This window comes from Pelophylax lessonae (genome assembly GCF_965119305.1).
Source record: "Pelophylax lessonae genome assembly, chromosome: 5".
In the NCBI taxonomy this organism is placed as follows: domain Eukaryota; kingdom Metazoa; phylum Chordata; class Amphibia; order Anura; family Ranidae; genus Pelophylax; species Pelophylax lessonae.
Window position 1 is genome coordinate 116,257,203 of NC_138772.1, and position 20,300 is coordinate 116,277,502.

General features: G+C 38.6%; 1 protein-coding gene across 1 annotated transcript in view; it reads right to left on the minus strand.

The window, feature by feature from the left end:
• Nucleotides 1-20,300, minus strand: part of LOC309556717 (sodium channel protein type 5 subunit alpha-like) — a 600,678-nt gene that overhangs the window by 366,278 nt on the left and 214,100 nt on the right. The window contains 4 exon segments of the mRNA XM_082259196.1: nt 4,879-5,112; nt 16,479-16,586; nt 16,589-16,683; nt 16,685-16,795. Of these exon segments, the coding sequence (XP_082115322.1) occupies nt 4,879-5,112; nt 16,479-16,586; nt 16,589-16,683; nt 16,685-16,795 (548 nt within the window).

The following is a 20,300-nucleotide window of genomic DNA, read 5'->3' on the forward strand; positions in this document are numbered from 1 at the left end:
GGAGACGTCTTTCCCCTCTTCTGAGTGTTGCTAACAGTGGAACAAGTATTCAATAGTTCAACCCCTCCCCAACTATTCACTTCCCACTGCACAGATTAATTTGTTAGAGCTGCTGCAGACAATGAAGACTTACATATATAAATGCTTTAGAACAGGGATTCTCAAACTACGGCCCTCCAGCTGTTGTGGAACTATACATCCCATGAGGCATTGTAAAACTCTGACATTCACAAACATGACTAGGCATGATGGAAATTGTAGTTCCTGAACAACTGGAGGGCCATAGTTTGAGGACCCCTGCTTTAGAAGTTTACTAAAGGTCAGGTGCTCAACTTTAAAGGCAATAAAATAACTCAATACTGCTACTGATTAACACTTTGTCTCTCTTATGGGGTGAGTGTAGTCCCAGATTTTGTACTGCTCCCATCCCAAATGGGAAACGTAATCATGAACTAAGGTGCTTGACCCTTTTGTTGTTCCCTCTCTCTGTTCTAAGGATAACCCGTCCTCCTCTGTCTAAAACTGGAGAGTGCAAAATGTAATAGCCAATGAGCTCCTGACTTGTTCAATAGTCTTTGAAAAAAAAAAAACCCTGAGTGACTAAGCAACAGGTGCTCTTCCTCCTGATTGTAGGATCTTTGGTACCACTTTACGGAAGTGAGGTAAACCCCTGAAAGAGCCTGTTACACCTTCCTATACTCACATGACAATTTTTTTGTATTGCATTACTATGCCTAAATACATTGTGCATAATAGCAGAGCAAGTATTAATCTGAAAAAGATAAAATAATGTAAAATACCAGACAAGATGACAGTGTTAAAGAGCAGAAAATGACATTCAAATTGTCTAGCTGTCTGTAACTTTAGTCCTTTCTGACGTAGAACAAGCATGCAGATCATGAAAGTCATAATTAGGCCAGAGCTTCTGATTTGCACATTTGTTCAAGGTAAGTGTATAAGAAAGTACTGAATGGAATTAACATGACAGCCAGGGAACAAGCATTTTAAGAGCAAATGCTCAGCAATGGGAACGTCCATACTCTTTCGGTATAGGGTCATTTTAAGAAGTGAATTTGACCAGTAGCCGTTTAGTTCCTATGCCACAAGACAGCTGTAAAAATGGGGAGATTATTATTTGAATGCTTACGAAATTCCACAGAGATTGTACCTGAAATGGTTATCACAGCATGCTTATAATCAGCAGCACTGATAGGATTACACATACAGTATCTAATGTAACACTTCCCTAAACAATAGCAATCTCATCTGGATATCTTGCCCTCTATTATTCTCTGTTAGTATTTTCTGTCTTCTTGTAGCATGTAAGTGAGATGGAAGTATAGATCACAGTAAGAGTATTGGGAAAGTGAACACAATTGTTCTTTAAACCTTTAATTGCCAGTGATTTTATTTCGGCTAGCTTGTATCTGGGTTATATAGGGCAGGAGGTAGAGACAAAGTTGTGATCTGTCATAACTTGATGAATTTACTATTAAACAGAACTTTATCCATTGCACAAATTTCAGCATATAATTCAAAAAAGAGAGCTTTTCATTAAAAAAAATAAAAATAAATAGCGCTTTTGACTTGATGCAGCTTATCAAGGAGATATAGCAACATGATTTCACCAAAATTTACTCTTTTGGTGGAATCTGGTGGCACCTGGAGGTTGCCAGTATCAGCTTTTATCCTCTGTGTTCAGGCACAAATCTATGCTGAAAGCAAGCAACTTATGCAGCTTTTTACAGTAGCAGATTTAAACGAAATCACTTATAAATAGACCCATTGGTAAGTGCATAACCCATCGCACAACATATAACCCAGAAGAATCATATTACTGTTTCTACGAGAATGCATATTTGAGATATTTTGCATAAAACAACAAGTAACAAAAATACTACAATGCAGTGTTTGATTGCCGGCAAGGCAAAAAATACATACAAAATGCATCACTGCATTTGGTTATATAAGAAGCGTCAGGACCTGTTCGTCTAGACATCACTTTGAACTGCAGTACACAATAACTAAAACAAATAAAATTAAATGTTTGCTAAGTTTATCTCCGAAGCTATGCACGTTCAATTTTCTGACAGCAAATACACTGTGACGTCTATGTCTATAGAAAATGGAATTCAGAAGTGTTTTGCACTTAAAGACACACAAACACTTATTTATTGTCTTGATTAGTCTTCTCTTCTCTAAAAACTAAGGAAAAGTGAGAAAGCAAGAAAAGGTATTTTGACCCATATCAACCAATTACCCTTCAAGTGTCAATTTCTAGATATAGAAAATAAAACAAGGTCTCAGATTGGTTGCTTCTGGCCACAATACAGGCTAGGCTACACAGGTAAATTGAATCCCTTGATACTGAGATCTTTAACCATTGCTGGAAGTTGCCTTATTAAACTAGAGCAACACAGGAGATTTTCAGTAGTTCAAAACATGCTACTAAATTGCTAGAGAGATGTAGATGCAGAGCTGGATCATCCACAAGAAGTGTAGGCCCCAGGGAATGTCCAGGGTGTCCAGCTACGAGTTTACTGCCCCTGCAGGGAATTGCTCAGTTTGTCAAAGGAGAATGCACCTATCACTTCACAAGGGAAGATGCATTTGTAGGTAGATGGTGTCTGATGGGCTGGGCCTGCCTGTCGCTTCACAAGGCAGGATGCTTTTGTAGGCAGATTATGGGGCAGGCCATGCCAATACAGAAAATGCAAACTCAAGAAAAGCAAAGCTGCTACCTTGCCTAAGCACCCATTCTGACTTACTTAGCCTCTAGACAGATGTTACAAATGACACCCTACAACGTGGGCTACACAAATGGCAAGTAGCAGCATGTAGTAGTTATCAGTCTTGCTTTAATTGTGTTAAAGAGATGTGCTGAAATTGTTGCCCCCCGAATCCTATCAAATGAATACAAATACATGGTACTGTATAAACCTGCCCATTCATGTAACAATCTGATTGTACAATCTCTGTACATTCTCATTTAGTTTTGTCAAAACTAGGTAACCTGATGGACTACCTAAACTCTCGAATCACATAGTTGATGGCAGGGCCAAAGCTTCATCATTGGAACCTATAGGTTCTCAACACTTGGTTACTTAAAGCTGAACTCCGTTAATTAAACAAAATCTACCTTTGCAGTGCCCCCTGCCCCTTCATTGCAAGGGTCAAATGCTTATTTAGCCTAGGGGTGCAGGGATAAAGTGTAAAACTTACGTTAATACTGGCTCCAGCAGGCTCTAACCAAGGTGCAAGCTCGTCTCCTCATGTACATTTTAAGGTTAATGGCACTACACTTTACATGATGATGGTTCAAAAACTGCCCATGGCCCATACACAGGCAGATGAAAACAATGCTGTAGTGACATAAAGGGTTAAATAATACTCTTTATTCCTGCACTCCCAGATTAAACAAGCATTTAACCCTTGCAATGTGGGGGAGGCACTGCAAAGGTAGAATTTCGTCTAATTCCCAGAGTTTAGATGTAATCTCTGGTTGTGGTAGATGTAAAGGAAATTGTACAATCAAACTGTAATGTGCACTTTTGATTAAACAATCACCAGTTCTAAATTCCCTTTGAAAAAACTACCTTAGCACTTTGTGTACACTGCCAAAACACCTAAGGACTGTCAAAACATTCCAAAACATCCATGTAGCACCCTACAGGTAGGTGCTAGGTAAAGTATAGTGGGCCTGGGCTGCTTAACAGCAGGGCCATGATTTCAGCTGGACTGCCATGTCTCCCAGGTGAGATTACTGAGAGGGGAGTCTCCCCACTTGCTCTGTGAGAGGATTCTCATAGGGCAGTGGAGGAAACCCAATCAGTGGCTCAGTCAGGCTTGTATCTACCCCAGAAGGCAGATTCTGCCGCAGAGGATTCTGGGAGTGGGTATAAGTTTGAGGGGAACGCATGATGCAGCGTCTTTGGTGGGAAGCAGAGTCCTAGGAGGGAGAGTTCGGCTGTCTCTCCTCCTGTCAGAGGAAGCAGCTGTCCCGGGTGGCGGCCTGGGAATCCAGAGAGTGTGAAGCTGAGCTGCAGAGGGGATCCGGTGTGCTGAGAACCAGCAGAGATAGAGAAGGGTCCAGTTCCAGGAAAGCCCACAAAGGTCATGAGTACTGTGGACTGCCCCTGGGGGTCTGCCTAGTGTCAGAGGGGACCACTCCTGAGAAGGTTTTAGGGATCAGCTAGCGGTTAAAGGGGGTGCCTAGTCAGAGGACCCTGAAGTATTAGAGGGGGTACCCAGGTAGAGGACCCTGAAGTGTGAAAGGGGCGCCTGTAGTTTGGGCCCTGAAGAGTCAGTGTACAGTGGGAAGTGTACAACTTAAGAGTTGCAGCAGCACAAGTATCTACACAGAGCTAGCTCAGCCAGTGCAGAGCTGGAGGGAGCTGTTCAGTGACTTGACTTTTGAGCTAAAGCAGTGTCAGGAGTCAAGTGTTCTACAGTCCTGGATCTTCTGAATTAAAGTCGAGGTTCCAGCACAGTTTCAGCACTACAGTATCTATAGGCGTCAGAAAGCGCTGGTCGGCATTCAGCTGGCGTCAAGAGAGAGCCAACAGGCATTTTTCTTCAAGTGTCCTAAAGTGTACCTAGTTGAGCCAGAGGAGTATCCCACTCATTCCCTTCTCCAATCCCCTAAATACAATAAAACAAACCAAAGATGCCGGAATGGTCATTGTCTCAGTTCTCACACCTGGGTTCACAACTTAAATGTGTTGGGAGTGTTACCGGTACTAATGGCAGACCCACCTCAGGCCCAAGGCCTGGAAATATTGCTACATCCATTATCTGTTAATGAGTTTACAACTTTAACCAAGAAGCTCAAAAAAACAACATTGTATAAAAGATTTGAATACGAAAACAAGAACTTACCTTCATCATGAATGAACTCCTCATAAGATTCCCATGTCAAGTTACTCCAGTACAGGCTGTCAGCCTTGCTTTGGTTGTATGATATGAAATCTCGAACACATTTTTGTTTTAAATGGCCCATAAAGAGTTGTAGCCCTATCAGGGCAAAAACGCTCAAACAGAAAACTGTTAAGATCATAACATCTGCCAGCTTCCTAACTGACTGGATAAGGGCCCCGACAATGGTTTTCAGTCCTATCGAAAATAAGATGAATAGTTAAAAACATAGTACAAAAATAGTAAGTCCAGTTTAGTTTACGGCATGGTAGCTTCTAAAGCTACAGATATGAAAAGATACTTACTGCTACCATGAAAGGTACAAAGCTACAAGGCCGTAATGTGTATTTTATATAAACCTATGTTTCTGCATAAGGCTTCATTATCCCTTTGTATTCCTCATTAAACAATCAGAGAATGATTAATTTTATGATTTACAATATTTTAAATGATCAATGATCATGATTGTAGGCCATGCTAATTTTGCAAAACATTTTATAAGTGCTGTAGACCAATGTTGTAAAAACAACAGAAACATTTAGTAATTCATTATCCTTCATTTTAAAAAACTAATCTTTTAGAAAACATTTTCTATAGTTTACAATAGCATAGATATTTTTTCTCAACTTCTAAACCTGGAAATTAGCTTCTATACTCTGAACAAGAAACTGGAATAAATTGTTGTTTTAGCCCTGCTTTTAAAAGCAATACCATCAAATTGTCCTGTTAGTTTTGGATGGGGTTTAGCAGGATATGATCCCTTGACAGGTCTATTTTATTGTCTGTCCCGCGGTCCCCAGTAGGACTGGGACTCTAATTGCAGGTGAGATCCCTGGTTTTCCCTTCTGGAGAGCATTCTCTATATAGTTTTACAGGAAATTGCTAGTAGCTGGCAACAGCACAATGCCACTAATCTTTAAATTCTTCTTCTGTCTATAATTGCTGGAAGTATGGGGACATCAGAAAGGGTTGTAATTCAACAACACATTAATGTTATAGTATCTTGCAAGCTAAGACCTTAGATAATTGCTTTAATCTCACCATTTATTGGTATTTTGGGAATTACTATTACATTATTTATCTAATTACATTTAGTAATTACTATTTTGTCTGCTCTATGTACTAAATGTATTATTTAAAAATAATAGTGTAAGTATTTTTTTTAGCTTATTTAAGATGACACATTTAATTAGAATCTTGAACAGTTTAGACAACCCCTATTAAAGCAGATCTTCACCCTCAGAATAAACTTCTCTCCAATCCACCCCTCTTCCACTCCTCTACTTGAATAGAGCTATTTTTTTTTTATTATTTTAATGAAAAATGTGCAGCCTCGCCCCCCAACGCACGTTCGCCTAGGTCACTGACGTGCGTCAGTGAAGTGCTCAGTGTGCCTCCTGGGATGTGCACATCACATATTACAGGAGGCATACCCTTCATTCACAAAGCAGAAGGGGGGCCGTTCCTAGTGTGGCATCATCAGGAGATGAGGAGACGGCGGGCCTCTCGATGATGTTACAAACAACATGGGAGCGTGGGACTGAATGATGGCAGAAGACAAGAAGATCTCAGTGGGACATCATTAGATCCTCTGGGTGGGTGAATATCTGAGTATCAGTTAGGTGGGGGGTAAAAAAAAAAAAAAAAATGGGAAGGGGGAGGGCAAAGATCCGCTTAAAGTGTGTTTGAAATAGGACAGGTCCAGCTTTTATATTCTCAAGCAATCATTCATGTTAAAATGACCTATATTTATATTTTTAGCTTTAATTAGGTAGGAAAATAGTACCATGTAGTTAAGATTATGATAAGATTATGAAAGATAGTAGGAATAAGAATATTCATGAAGATAGAAATGACTCAATCAACAGGAATAAATGAGTAAAAAGAGTTAATGTTTTTTGTGCGTTTTATTTATTTATTTTTTTTGTAATGATCATTTAAGGGGTATTTCCCTTTTAATATAAGCAAAGATGGTTTTGTTTAGCTGGTTGTAAATTTACATCAAGTAGTAAATCACCCTTTAGACTTAGTCCCCGTTCACACTAAGGCGACCTGTGAGGCGACCTGGTCGCCTCACAGGTCGCCGTAGGTCGCCTTCCATAGGGAAGCTGCGGACCCGTTCTAATAGGAGCGACACAAGTCGCTCCGACTTAGAAAAAGGGTCCGGAGCTTCTTTGGGGCGACCCGGCGCGACCGTCATAGACTTCAATGTATGAAGTCCGTGGCGGCCGCTCCGAGGTCGCCCCCCCAAAGTACACTTGACTTTTTATTTTTACATATTTTTAAATATACATGGCGAATAACCTTTTGTTGGTGATCACCTAACTTGCCAGACAACAGGGAGTTAATCTCAAGCTACTAAGTAATTGTGTAGTTTAGGTTAAATTCTGAATACTGACCAATGTGGCATTCAGCACCATTTTGTTTTTGGTGTATAACCAAGACCACTTTTAAAACATTCCTGATATTATTACAAATAACATTTTAAGTATTGACAGAATAAATAGACCAACTTACACAGGTCACTGGTGTGGCAAACACTCAATTAAGGCCAATGCCCTTCTCTATTGACAGCTTATTTGCTCTGCATATTACTGTGTAGTTGGGACTATTTATTTCTGTAAATTTCAGGGACATATTTAAAGCTCAAAGAAAAATGATCAGAAAAAAAATGAAAACATTCTGGGGTCGATTTACTAAAACTGGAGAGTGATAAATCTGGTGCAGCTCTGCATATAAACCAATCAGCTTCCAGGTTTTATTGTCAAAGCTTAACTGAACAAGCTGATGTTAGAAGCTGATTGGCTACCATGCACTGCTGCACCAGATTTTGCACTCTCCAGTTTTAGTAAATCAATCCACCTCTGCTGAAATGCAATTCATACAAACATACATGGGCAATAAGGCTGTTGCTTTTGTTTGAGGTAACATTGGAGCAATGTCCATGTGCAAAAATCATACCATGCTGAAATATTGGTAATATTCTGAATCTGGAAGTTTATATTTATTAAAAAAAAAAAAACCTTAAGTTGGAGGCAGCTTTGGATTATTTATTTATTTATTTATTTATTTTGCTGCCCAGTGGCTACCAAAATTCAGCTGCCTTTTCAGCATGAAAAATGTAATTATTTCTGATACCTGTGTTTAGATGGCAGAATCACTCTGCCCCATCTGTACCTAAAATTGAACCCCACCTAAAATATTTTTTTTAAGCACAAAGTGGGGAAGCTCTGTAACATTTTTATTGCTGTCTGTGACCCTCCTGCTGGAACACTTCCTTCCTACTTCCTGTTTCTAACAGGAAATAAATAGTTCCTTAGTTTGTATTGAAGCAGGTGTTTAACAAGGACAGAGACAAAAATTAAAGTACAATTAAAGGTATTTTTGTTTTTGTTTTGGATAGTGTGGAGAGAGATTAGTACACCTGTCAGGTTTTGATTGTTGTCTGTGTCCCCGTCAGAGTGATTCACACCATCTATTTGTCCTATTTACAATTATCAATGAGAGTAAAAGCTAAAGAAAACCCCAGATTTTAGGTTGTCTTCAGAACAGTAGAGTGGAAACATTCCAATGGGGATACTAGTTTTTGGTGACTCCAGTGAGTACCAGGGATTTCCCTCTCTTCAGGCGGACTTCCTCTCACTTTCTGTTTTGGCTATGGGACAGGAATTGAAGGGAAATCTCCCAAATCGGACACAGATCTCCAAGTTTTAGAAAAGTTTAAATAGTTTGTTTGGACAAAGCTCTTACCTTCACTACTAGATGTGTCCACTGTATGCTGTATAAACTGTGTTCCCGGAACAAAATAAGGTGCTACGCAGCCAGTCACAGGGAGCTTTGTATTCTATGAATTAACACAAAGCTTCCTCTACTTGGCTGTGGCAGAGAGGTGGGTGGACAATGTCACAATCTCCAACTCAGCTATTCAGAGAAAGTTTTATATTCATTCATTGTGAATGGCTGAGTGGTACTCATCTCAACTTGGTTTTGTTCCAGTTCCTGTCCTGCTGCTGGACTACAGCTCTCTATATATTGTATGTAGCTGAGGCCAAATACAGTTTATACAGAGCACACATCTAGAAGTGAAGGCCCAGCTCGGTCCAAAAAAAAAACTATTTAAATTTCAGTAAAACATGAAGATCAGCTTTATATATATGACAGAGATTCTAACAATTGCCCTTTCTCGTAGTATACACATTTTGGCTTGATATATACTTTAGAATAAATTGCAAAATATTAAATCAAAGCAGATAAGTCAGTTCTTCTGACCTCATCCAAAAGCTGGCTATAGACTAATCAAAATTGGACCCGTTCAGCAAGGACTGGCCAAATTTTCGATCAGTGTCTGGCTGTCCCTGTTGGACAGAAGTCGATCATTAGAAGTTGAAAAAAAACTTTTGTTACTCAGAGTCTACAGCAAAATGGCTGCAGCTGCTGATAAGTGTATTCTGACAGCTCTGGGTTCCGCTGTCAGAATACAATCTCCCAGCGGAGGAGATTCCTCTACCTACCTCCCTTGTGTGGATGTAGGTATCTCTGGCTCGGTTTAGTTTAGCAGTGTTTTTTGGGGAGGGTGTTTAGGTATTCTGTAAGCCTCTGTGGGATTATGCTTCTTTCCTATGTCTACATGCTTTAGTGGAGTGTGATGTGTTTACTGAGCTTTACCTTTTCTCTTATGTTAATTTTATGCTTACTCCATGGGGAATATTAGAGTAGAGGTATAACTCACAAATTCAATGTTAATGTATATAGAGAAAACAACTAAAGACTATAAACTGCTGTACTTAGAGGAGGGAGGGGGGCTGCGGACACACAGGGAGTGTGAAGTGCTAGATGCTGATGTATCTGACAGAGATGAGCACAGTGGGGCTAACATTTATCTACCTCCAGCACAATGGTCATTTAAACCTAATAATTACTGCCTTGGATAAGCTGCCAAATTAAAACATGATATATGGAATAAACAAGATTTATTGCATGGCTTGCTTCTTTACATGAGCTATAACATAATCTCATTATAGGTGATTTTTTATATAAAAAAGAGAAAGCCTAAGAGTGGTCTATTTTATATTTCATTTCGATTTCATTTCAGCTGCATAGGAAACGTCTATGTAAATATACATGTGATATTAAAGCATGTGTCAGGGCAATAGAAAAATACATATGCAGTATATCTTTGCAATACATGCACATCCCTCCACGTTTTATTGATTTAAAGATCGTGCAAGTATAGAAAAATACCTGTTGATCTTCCAGAAATGCACCCAACTCTTAACGTGTATTTACACTTTTGCAGCCAAATATATTTGTTACATGTTCCAAATAACATAGCATAACTTAAAAAATGCTGGTTACCTTTTTAAGTGTTTTGATGCTTAAAACCATCACATGCTCCCTCTGCCTTGTAATGTTTAGAAGGGGGCTGTGGAGTTTTAACATAATTAACCCTGTCTGTACTGTGTTTGCACTTTTTCATTATAAGCTGTAAACTAGATTTGAACACTCTCTGTTCTAACAAAGAATTACAATTTAAAAAAAAACTCTCTCTTGCATTGCATGTTAATGAGACATAGCTCCCTCTGTGTGGAGACAAAGACACTGTGATATTATCCAGACATTTTTGGAATCAGTCAGAACACTTTCTCCTAAGAAACATCTAAAATGTAAGAAATATTTAAAAAAAAAAACATTTTTAGGCATGCTTTGTGAATGGGAACACATGACAAACTTATAGTGGGGTTTTCTCAAATTTGACTACACAAGTGGAAATAGACTTTAAACCATGTTGTGAGCTGACAACACACCACAATTTTGTGGACTGAGTGTTGTCAGTCCTGCCCAATGTTGTTTGGCAAACTACTCCCACTGTTAGATCTCTACAGCATGAAGGCTAAGTATTCTGTAGTCCAAGACACAATCTTGAAGGGTTCTTTGAGATACCACAGGACGTGTGCAAAAGACACAGAACAGCTGTGAATTTCCGACATGATCAACCATTTTCTTTCATGCTTTTATCAGATATAACAAAATGTTTCCATGGCGTGGTTTAACAAATCAAAAGTGAACAAATACAATTTCTATTTTCTGGGACTACATACACTTTAAGTGCTAAAGCATATGTGCCCACAGGCAATCTGCATCCAGGACTTATCACTTGTATGTGATCGCAGCATGAGGGATTACATGTGAGTAGCCGCGATTATTAATGAGAGCAAGGATCCTTCCATTGCCTTTAATAGGGCTGCCTGCTCACAACTAATTGCAGGAACCATCGATGGGGTTCTCCCATGTAATCACCAGCAGGATACATTTGTAGGTGTAAATCCACACTAAAGCTAGTTTAGTAGACATTCGTTTTTACTCTAGTCTTTGAAACGATTTTCAATTATAAATATCCTGTACTGTAGATCCATACAATGTTCACATCAAACAAAAAATATCCATGCTTTGTTATATATTAACAATTTGCCAATTCTTAATAAATGTGAACACATCATTAAATACATTTCTATTCAGCTAGATTAGCACAAATCAAAGTGTAAGCAAACAGTTGGTGAAAAAAAGGATAAAACCATGCAACACCAAGCAGGAAAGACAAAAGCCCAGAATCCTCCATACTTCAAAACACCCTCAATAATAACACTGCTATCAGAGCTTATTCTAGATCATTCTAACCAGATGTTGGCAAAGTACACAAAAGAACTTCAAGAGTGGCAGGCTTATCTTGTTTAATGTTCAGAGTATACCATTTTATTACATGTCACACAGGACATGCTCAGGGTAAATAAAGGTGGCCAGGGATGATTCCCTAGATCCCAACAAATTGGTTAAATCACTCAGTTTTTCGTCCTGACTGTCACTGCTCAGGCACCGGCCCAGACTGGTGATCTGGTAACTTTGGAATATATGACTTTGGAGTCTCCAGAAGGGCTGGAGAATGTCAAAGTATTTTGGGGCCAGTGTGAGTTCATCAAACAATATTTCTATTGTCCACATTCTTGGAATATGTTAAATAATGAATAAGTGCTGCAGCAACTGCCAGCTGGAGACTGGCAACATCACAGATTACCATACAGTACATATTTTCAGCATGCAAAGGTACCTAAAGTAATGTCCAAACACATCTAGAGTGATCACACCACAGTGGAAGAGTGCAATGTTTTGGGCCACACACCTGATGATGGGGTCCTGCATGGTCCACAAAACATTACACACTTCTGCTGTAATGTATTAACTCTGAATAAAAGCCTTTGGACATTACTTACATATGCTTAGTTTATTGGCAATATGTATTTTATTCTGTGTGAGTTCATGATGGCTGCTTTGACTCAGAAAGTCATCTTACATTTTTTCCCTATGGTTCCAGGTGAGTTGTCATTTCAGAAACAATATGGACTTAACAAAGCCTTTGTGGACTGGAGTCCTTTATATGGCAGGGCTGCTGACTTGACCAGGTTGATTTACTAAAGGCTATGTTCCACAAGCAATTCCGCTGCAGGCGACAGATCACCAGATCAAGAATTACACAGGAGAGTTTTCTACTCCACCCCTATAGAATCAACAACTTGCTCTCCCAGCTAGCTTGGAAGCACCTTCATAAAAACAAGTAAGTGGTCTCTTAGCGATCCTGTTCCTGGAGATATGCCACCAGTGACAACATTGCTTGCATAACATGGCCCTAATGGACTAGAGAATATACATACATAAGCGAATGTTCATTTGCCAACTAAAGCTGCACTCACTTTTAATATGCAATTATGTGTAAAGGATAGGCAGGATTATGAACATTCACTACTTCTTAAGTAAATTCTTTAAAGCCCACAACTCTATCCAAATTTTAAAGTTTCTTTTCCTTTCTTTTGTATAGAATGGTGAATGATTTTTAGAACTGTCTGTGCTTTCCTGTCCTGGTGACAATCACTTTCCCCATTTCTTGTAAGGGACCTTATAGGGACCAGAATTGGGGAAAATATTCCCAGAGGGGTCACAAACAGAAGAAAAACCTGACAGAAATATGTGAACTCTATAAAAAAATCTGGCTGGAGCTAGGCTTTAAAAGATTAGACTTTAGACCTTGAATTTGGCCATTAGATTTGTTTATCCATGCCTGACCCAGTTAGACTAATCTGACATTCATTTGCAGCTTTTATGGGTACCTTTAAATTCTACTAGCACAAAAATGCCTTTCAGATGAAAAAAGATTTATGTTCAATCTCCATAGTAACAAAATGTGTGTATTCAGACAGATTAATTACCAGGTATGTCTGACATACAATTGCCAACATCTGTGTTAGGATGCCCACCTAGAGATATTACCATGCAGACCTATCACCTTCCCATGCAGGTCAGAAATGTTAAGCACTAAGGCTGAATGCAACTTGTCCTCAGGATGTATTACAGCCTTGTCATAATGTGCCCAGCAGTGCTGGTAATGGAGCCGTTTCTGAAGAAAGCCATCTCTTTTCCAAACCTACAAGCGGCTAATTATGATATTAGCTTGAGCTGCAATTATTAGGTGAAAGACTGTATGTGTAACTGCATGAAAGGATCAAACCTATAAATATACAGGGAGAGACTTTTTTCTTGTGAATCAGTGTCAAAACATTCCTTCTCGGGGGATTGTAACAGTATCCAAATTCAATTTTTATGTCAAAATGAGGATAACAGAAAGGAAAACTGTGCTATTTCTCCAGACTTACCCCGTATTCAATTTGGATTCAACACAGAGGGTGTATTTGTTTTAAGTTGTATGAAATTACATAGGGGCTTCCCTCGACTCCATTGTTGGAAAGGAATCTCATTTTCCTAATAGGCTTGTACAGCACAAGAGCCAGGATGAGAACACTGCACATTGATTTCTAGATTCATATCTCTGCACTAGTACATTTCAAATTTTTGTTCATCTTATTTATCAGCTGTATTTTGTTGGAAATTAAGCACTTCATGATAGAGTTGGACAAGAGTTTTGGGCCCCAGCATTCAAAAACACTTACTACTAATTGAGAGCTAAGTAGAAAATAATCCTGTCCTGGTCTCTCTGACAAACGGAGGGGTCCCATGTATTGTCTGTCCCACATCTAGTATTAATGGGCCCCTAAAAGTCCCAAAGGGTTCTTGTACCACTGCAGTGTTTGAAAATGGTTATTGAAGCAAGCCCACAAAAAGTGATATGTGAATTTGGGGCAGATGCCTATTTGTTGCATAACCCAATTGGACTCTATATCTTTAAGAGGCTCTGTGAACTTGTGTTCTCAAGTCAAGCCTTCTTGTGGTCATTGCAAATAGTTTTCAGCTATGGAGAGTCCAGCAGGGTCACCACCAATTAAGTCTAAAGTACAGTTGGGGTTTGTATGGCTGTGATAACAGAGAGTTCTACCCACTGGATTACTCAGGACATACAAGAAGTTAGCAGATGACCCACCAACCCCCAACTAAAATGGACATATCAGTTGTAGAAAGACTGCTTTAGAAGAAATTCTTCGTATCGTCTTAAGACTTAATGGCATACTGTAGTTGAAGGTAGCAGTATGGCCTTACAGCTGGGGTGTTTTTTTTTTTTTTGTTTTTTTTTAAGATACTTTTATAAAGCACTGCACTTTGCTTACTTTGGGACTCTATAGCAAGGAAAGCCCTATTCAAGGTAATAAAAGCAGCAAAAAAATTGCTAGAAGGAGGATCTGTCCATGATCAGTGGACAAACATTTCATGTAAACAGCTTCTCCACCCATTCTGGAGTGTTATCTGCAGCATTAAGTGGCACAACACAGATGCCACACCTTCATTTAATTATTTGAACATAAAATTCAAAGGCAAAAAACACAGGCCCAGTGATTAAACAATGCAGGGTCCAGAGGAGCGTGTTATGCCCTCACCAGTATAAATGAAAGACCTTATGTTCTATATGTAGTATTATCACCAGTGGTTAGGATGTATACAGGGCAACTACAGAGCATGACTAGGCTATCTACAATAGACAGGAATTAGCATTATATAGCCAGAACAAACTGCAATGTTATATGCTTAATCTTCTAACTGCATTATTGTTCAAAAACTTTCAGCTTTTCATCTTTCAGAACTCTATTAGTATATCAACTATTTCCACTACTGCTATCAATGTTAAAAGGGCTCCTGGCAAGAAATTAGGTAGTACATAGATGATGACTGTCCTAATTAGAGTGAGCACTAGGGTGATAATTAAAGATCAGTGAACTGATTTATCAGCAGTGAATTTAACATTGCACAGGAGAATTGCTTTTTGATGATCTGAATATGTGTGTGTTGACTGCCAGCAACCATAATAAACCTGGTGTGCCGTGACTGGGTGAATCGAGACTTGTTTTGATGCATGGGCAAATCGTGATTTCCCTGTGCAATGTTAGATTTGGCAATACAACTGACAATTGCCAAATCTAAACTTGATTTTTCCTTCTTTAATTATCACTGCTGCAAACCAGACTATTTTTTTGTTTTTGTAAGGAGCATTGCTAGTTATAACATAGCTAGGTTGGGGTTAAAATACAATCTCTTGCAAGAAAAACACTGCTCATCAATACCCATCAATAGTCACTACAGTACTCAAGGACTGTTATTTTTTCCTAGGAGAAAGGGAATGATCCTTTCACTTTTCGAAAAGAAAAATGTCCAAGTCAGATCTTTAATAGCTGAAATATATACAGGGACAGCTTTATAATTTGGCATTTTTTTGCATGAACAGTAAAATATATTTTCTTTTTTACACATCACAATATGCTACACCAAGTTAGGGCCAACAAACAAGGAAATGTCCACCTATAAGAGGTGATCCTCCTAACAGAGTTGTAACAGAGTTGTGTTTTTTATACAGCAAACACTATGGGGTAGCTAAGTAAATATGGTGATGCTTCACTTTGCAAAGATACCCTATCACATGAAAGGAAATTGTTTTTAAAAAACAGCCTTTTTACTTGCACCTGACTGGATGATGAAAGTCAGCAGAGCTTCCTCTCATTTTCTAAGCTCTGGAGCAACTACACTTGAAGAGCACAACTGGACTTGCCAAGTACACAGTCTATTTGCCTTTAGTAAATCAACCCCCTTTGAATCTACAGGCTCTAATGATGCAGATTCACCCCTGAATATATTGCACTCTATGTTTGGCCTAAGTGGAAAACATTCAGAGATAAAAGACCCATTAATTTGGGATACTAGTCATAGATCACATGACCCATTTAATTCCTTGTTTATGTACTTCAACTATCGCAGATTAGATGGTCATATAGGAGGGGGAAATGTGTTTTTTCACGAATGGATTTAATAAATTGTGTTATTTAGCTTGTTAAAGGGACAAGGGTGGCTAATTACGTATAGTATGCAAAAAGATGACTTGTAGAGGAAGAATTTAAAGTTCTAGTGATTAGCATTCATAAATAAGAAAAGGTATTCATTCTGCAGACAAGTTGCATTCTCGACATAGAACCATTCCACAGTATCTCAGTGTCAACCACTGTCAGTAGGATATCAGTTTGGTTAATCGGAATGGTATGTGGGCTTTTACAAGCAGCCTTAGTGTTTAACCCGATCCTCACCTGGAATGACCGAGATTGTTTTCAAAGCTCGAAGTACTCTGAATGTTCTTAAAGCTGACACATTGCCCAGGTCCACAAACTCAGTGGCATATCTGTAATAAGGGAAAGGCACACACAGACTATAGCAAAACACCATTCATAATTGACAGCAAATGAGGAGGGAAAACAGGTCACAGACTGAAGCACTTGCAGTAGCTGAGAACTGGAGTGGGGATGCTCTCTTACCTGGGATTACCGATATGGTTTTCAGAGCTCTCAGTACTCTGAAAGTTCGAAGGGCTGAAACATTGCCTAGGTTTTTAAACTCTGTTACATACCTGTAGAATCAAACCATAGTTATTTGGAATCGAGGAATGGAGGAAACCACTGCATGAACACTGAGGAGGTGATTTACTGAAGAATGTAAGTGTCACACAAAGATCAGAAAACTTGTTTTTGCTTCAGAAGTATATAGATTTTCTCTTAACAGGTTCACCATTTTAAATGGGACAACCAAATTCAATCCTGCAACAGGCTCACTAAATCAAAATATATATATATATAAGATGCAATACTGGATTCCAACTGTTGTGCTGTTGAAATGTACAATTTTTAAGGTAAAACCAAGTTTATGCAGGACACTGAGATGGTCCATGTTTCTACATGGAGGGAGGACTACTAGGGGTCTACATTTGGTAAAATGTGGAAAACCTAATTTAACCAGAGTGGTACTATAAAACAAATGCAGATTTGCTGATCTCAAATAAAAGTTCCTCCTTTTGTACATCATCCCCGAGTTGCAGAAATACCAAGGTTTACCAGCCATAAGTCAAAATTTAGCAAAATTACATTTTTTCCTTATGGGCATAAACCTGGTCTGGCAAGCATATTCTGTCTCTCCATCGATCTCCTAATATTCTGTAAGTAAGACTAGTGAATTAAGTAAACTTCAAAATAGAATTTGAATGGAATTAATATAGCACCAGGATGAGTGACAAAAACTCTTTACCTATGTAAAGTTCTTTATATATAAGATATACTATTATGGGCCCTATTGTCTTCAATACACAGTTCGTACATTGGTACATCTATCACATCATCAACACTAAAAAATGCTGATGATAAAAATGTAAGGATGAGGAAGACTTTTGAGTTGACAGAAAAAGTAAATTATAGCGTATTTTCCGTGAGAGCATATTTATATAAAAGTCATTTTTACCGTGACATTTACAAGTTTGCTCTTCTATTTTTTATTTTTTTTTCCTTTTCTGGTGACAATGTATGGATTAGGAATCCAAAAGAAAGGCCTCTATACTAAATCACAAGGCAACTTTTTTTTTTTTTTGCCAGTCAGATGTGAGTTGCAACGAGACCACTGCTCAATGGCATACTCATGCTTATCAGCAATCACACCAGTGATTTGTGGGGTGTCTGTTTTTAGGACCTCTCTCAAAAGCCCACTGATTTGTCTTCTATCAGTGTAGTAAGTGCCTACTGAATTTTTTAGAAAGAGAACACAAAGTCAGCACTGTGGACAGCGCTCAAAATAGTTTCCTGTTATTCAGTGTAAACCCAGCACTTCCTTATAATAAATGGCAAGTCTGAATACAGGATAACTAATTTTTGCTTGTTTAAGAAACTAGACTTGGAAAAATTGCCTAATAATGGAATAAATATAACACCCTACCAAGCAAATTTTAGGATATCAGGCCAAATCTTTTTTGGGAACAAATAATGGTGCACTCTTCTGCCTACAAAATTGAAAGGCACAGGGTCCCAGTGCATGACTTTAACTGGGATCCTTCAAGCCATTTTTTTTTACAGAAAACTAGTAAAATATTACCTTTCTCAATAATCCTGCTAGAGGACAAACATTATGATGGAAAAGGGTGTGGCAAAAGGGCAATTTCTCTACATTATGTACAATACATGATGTACTGTGAGCACACAACTGTTGCATAAAAGGGATGAGCCGGAGGTTCACTCCAAACCTAGGTTCACACAGAACTTTGACTGTTTAAAAGAATGCCCAAACTTTTAGCATAATATATAGTAGAGGTATTCAACAGCTTCTATATTGGATATCTTCCCCCTAAGTATCTTTAGTAACTGGCACTGTCACTGTCATAGTGCTTACAGACACCCCCTAGCAAGCGCCCCCCCCCCCCCCAATGTAGAGGGTGCACAGCAGGCCTTTTCATGGCCAGCTAGCCTGCCCTCCAGACTGCATGCTCAAATTAAGGGTCTGGAATGGATTTTATGGGGACCAAATACATTTTTTGTTGTTGTTTTGCACGTGGTACCCCTTCTTAAAAGTCATACCAGATTAAAATGATCTGGCATGCAATTTTTTTTTTTTAGGACTGCGCGCAATTTTCTTTTTTCATTCTTGCTCTATGATGTGCTACACCAAGTGACATTTACTAAGAAAAAAATGATACAGTTTATATTGCCAGCAAGTGACATTTAATTTCCAGGTTCCTATTTAAAAAAATAAAACTGCACACAGACCTTTACAAATGTCCTCTATATATATATTTAGGGGACCTTTGGAAAGATCTGTGTACCCTTATTTCAAATAGAAGCCAGAAGAGAAATGCCATTTACCAGTAATCTAAAACTGTTTACATGTTTCCCCAGGGCAGTGCCCAACCTGCCATTTTTTTTTTGGCAACCGTTTGCCTATTAGCCAAGAAAAGGGCGTTTGACATTGATTTCAATGGAGTTTGGGTTTGTCATTATCATTTCTTTGAAATTCGCGGAATCCTGCTTAAACCAAACCAGGGCAGTTCAGCTCATCCCTATCCCTATACTAAACAGGAGCAGTCATGGTTCAGCCCTTTGACCTTATAGAGCAATGGGCCATCAACCTCCCTGCATTCTCTGTAGTTACATCTTAGCTACGTGCTTTAAGTTTCAACAGCTATAGTAAAGAGAATATGGCATACAACCAACATACTTGGCATTGAAACAATACATTTAAAATAAAATCTACTGATTTGCTATATTAATCCTATCTTAACATACCATCAAAACTTTTCTCCACTGACAAATCTTCTTGGTTGGACTTACAGAATGTGCTGTATTATAGTAAATATCTATGTTATTACCTGAACCATGTATTCAAGTTACAATTCCAAAGTCCAGAAACACATGTTCACCACAGAGTACAAACTAACATAATTTTGTATAGGTGTACTTGTGCATATCTTTCCTGATTGCCTGGTGATGACCCTGAATGAAAGGCACAGGTTGTGTACAGAACCTTGGCCTGTCTTTCAATTTGAAAATGTTAATGTCTCTACTGACCACAGAGGCTTTGACATTCCCCAGATGAATAACATAGGCATTGCTTATGCTTGATTCATAGCCTGTTCCTATGATCCAAGATCCTCCCCAGGCACAAAAGAACTGATCTGAAGACTAGTGCAGGTAATTGTTAGTTTACAGTACATTCTTATATAGGGACATGACAGGGACCCTTTAAGCATTTTCTAAATATACTTAACAGGATTTTTTACAATAAGCATAGAACACTTGGCCAAATTGATAGCAACGTATCCAGTATTAAAAAAAAATACTTGTCTGATTACACATAACTGTTAAAGGCTGAATTCTGTTATGGCTGCTGCGCTTAAAGAAAAAATGCATTATGCTGAGATTAAAGTGAAGCATTGCCAATGTCTCAGGATTACAGATAGCAATAAAGAATTGGTGGGAGATCAAAACCTTTCCCACTCTAAAACTAAGGAAAAACTTTGAGTGGATTTTCACTTTAATCAAATGCATTTTAGGCACGACAATAAAAGTCAACAGTGATAACCCTCTTCCCAGACCAGCCAA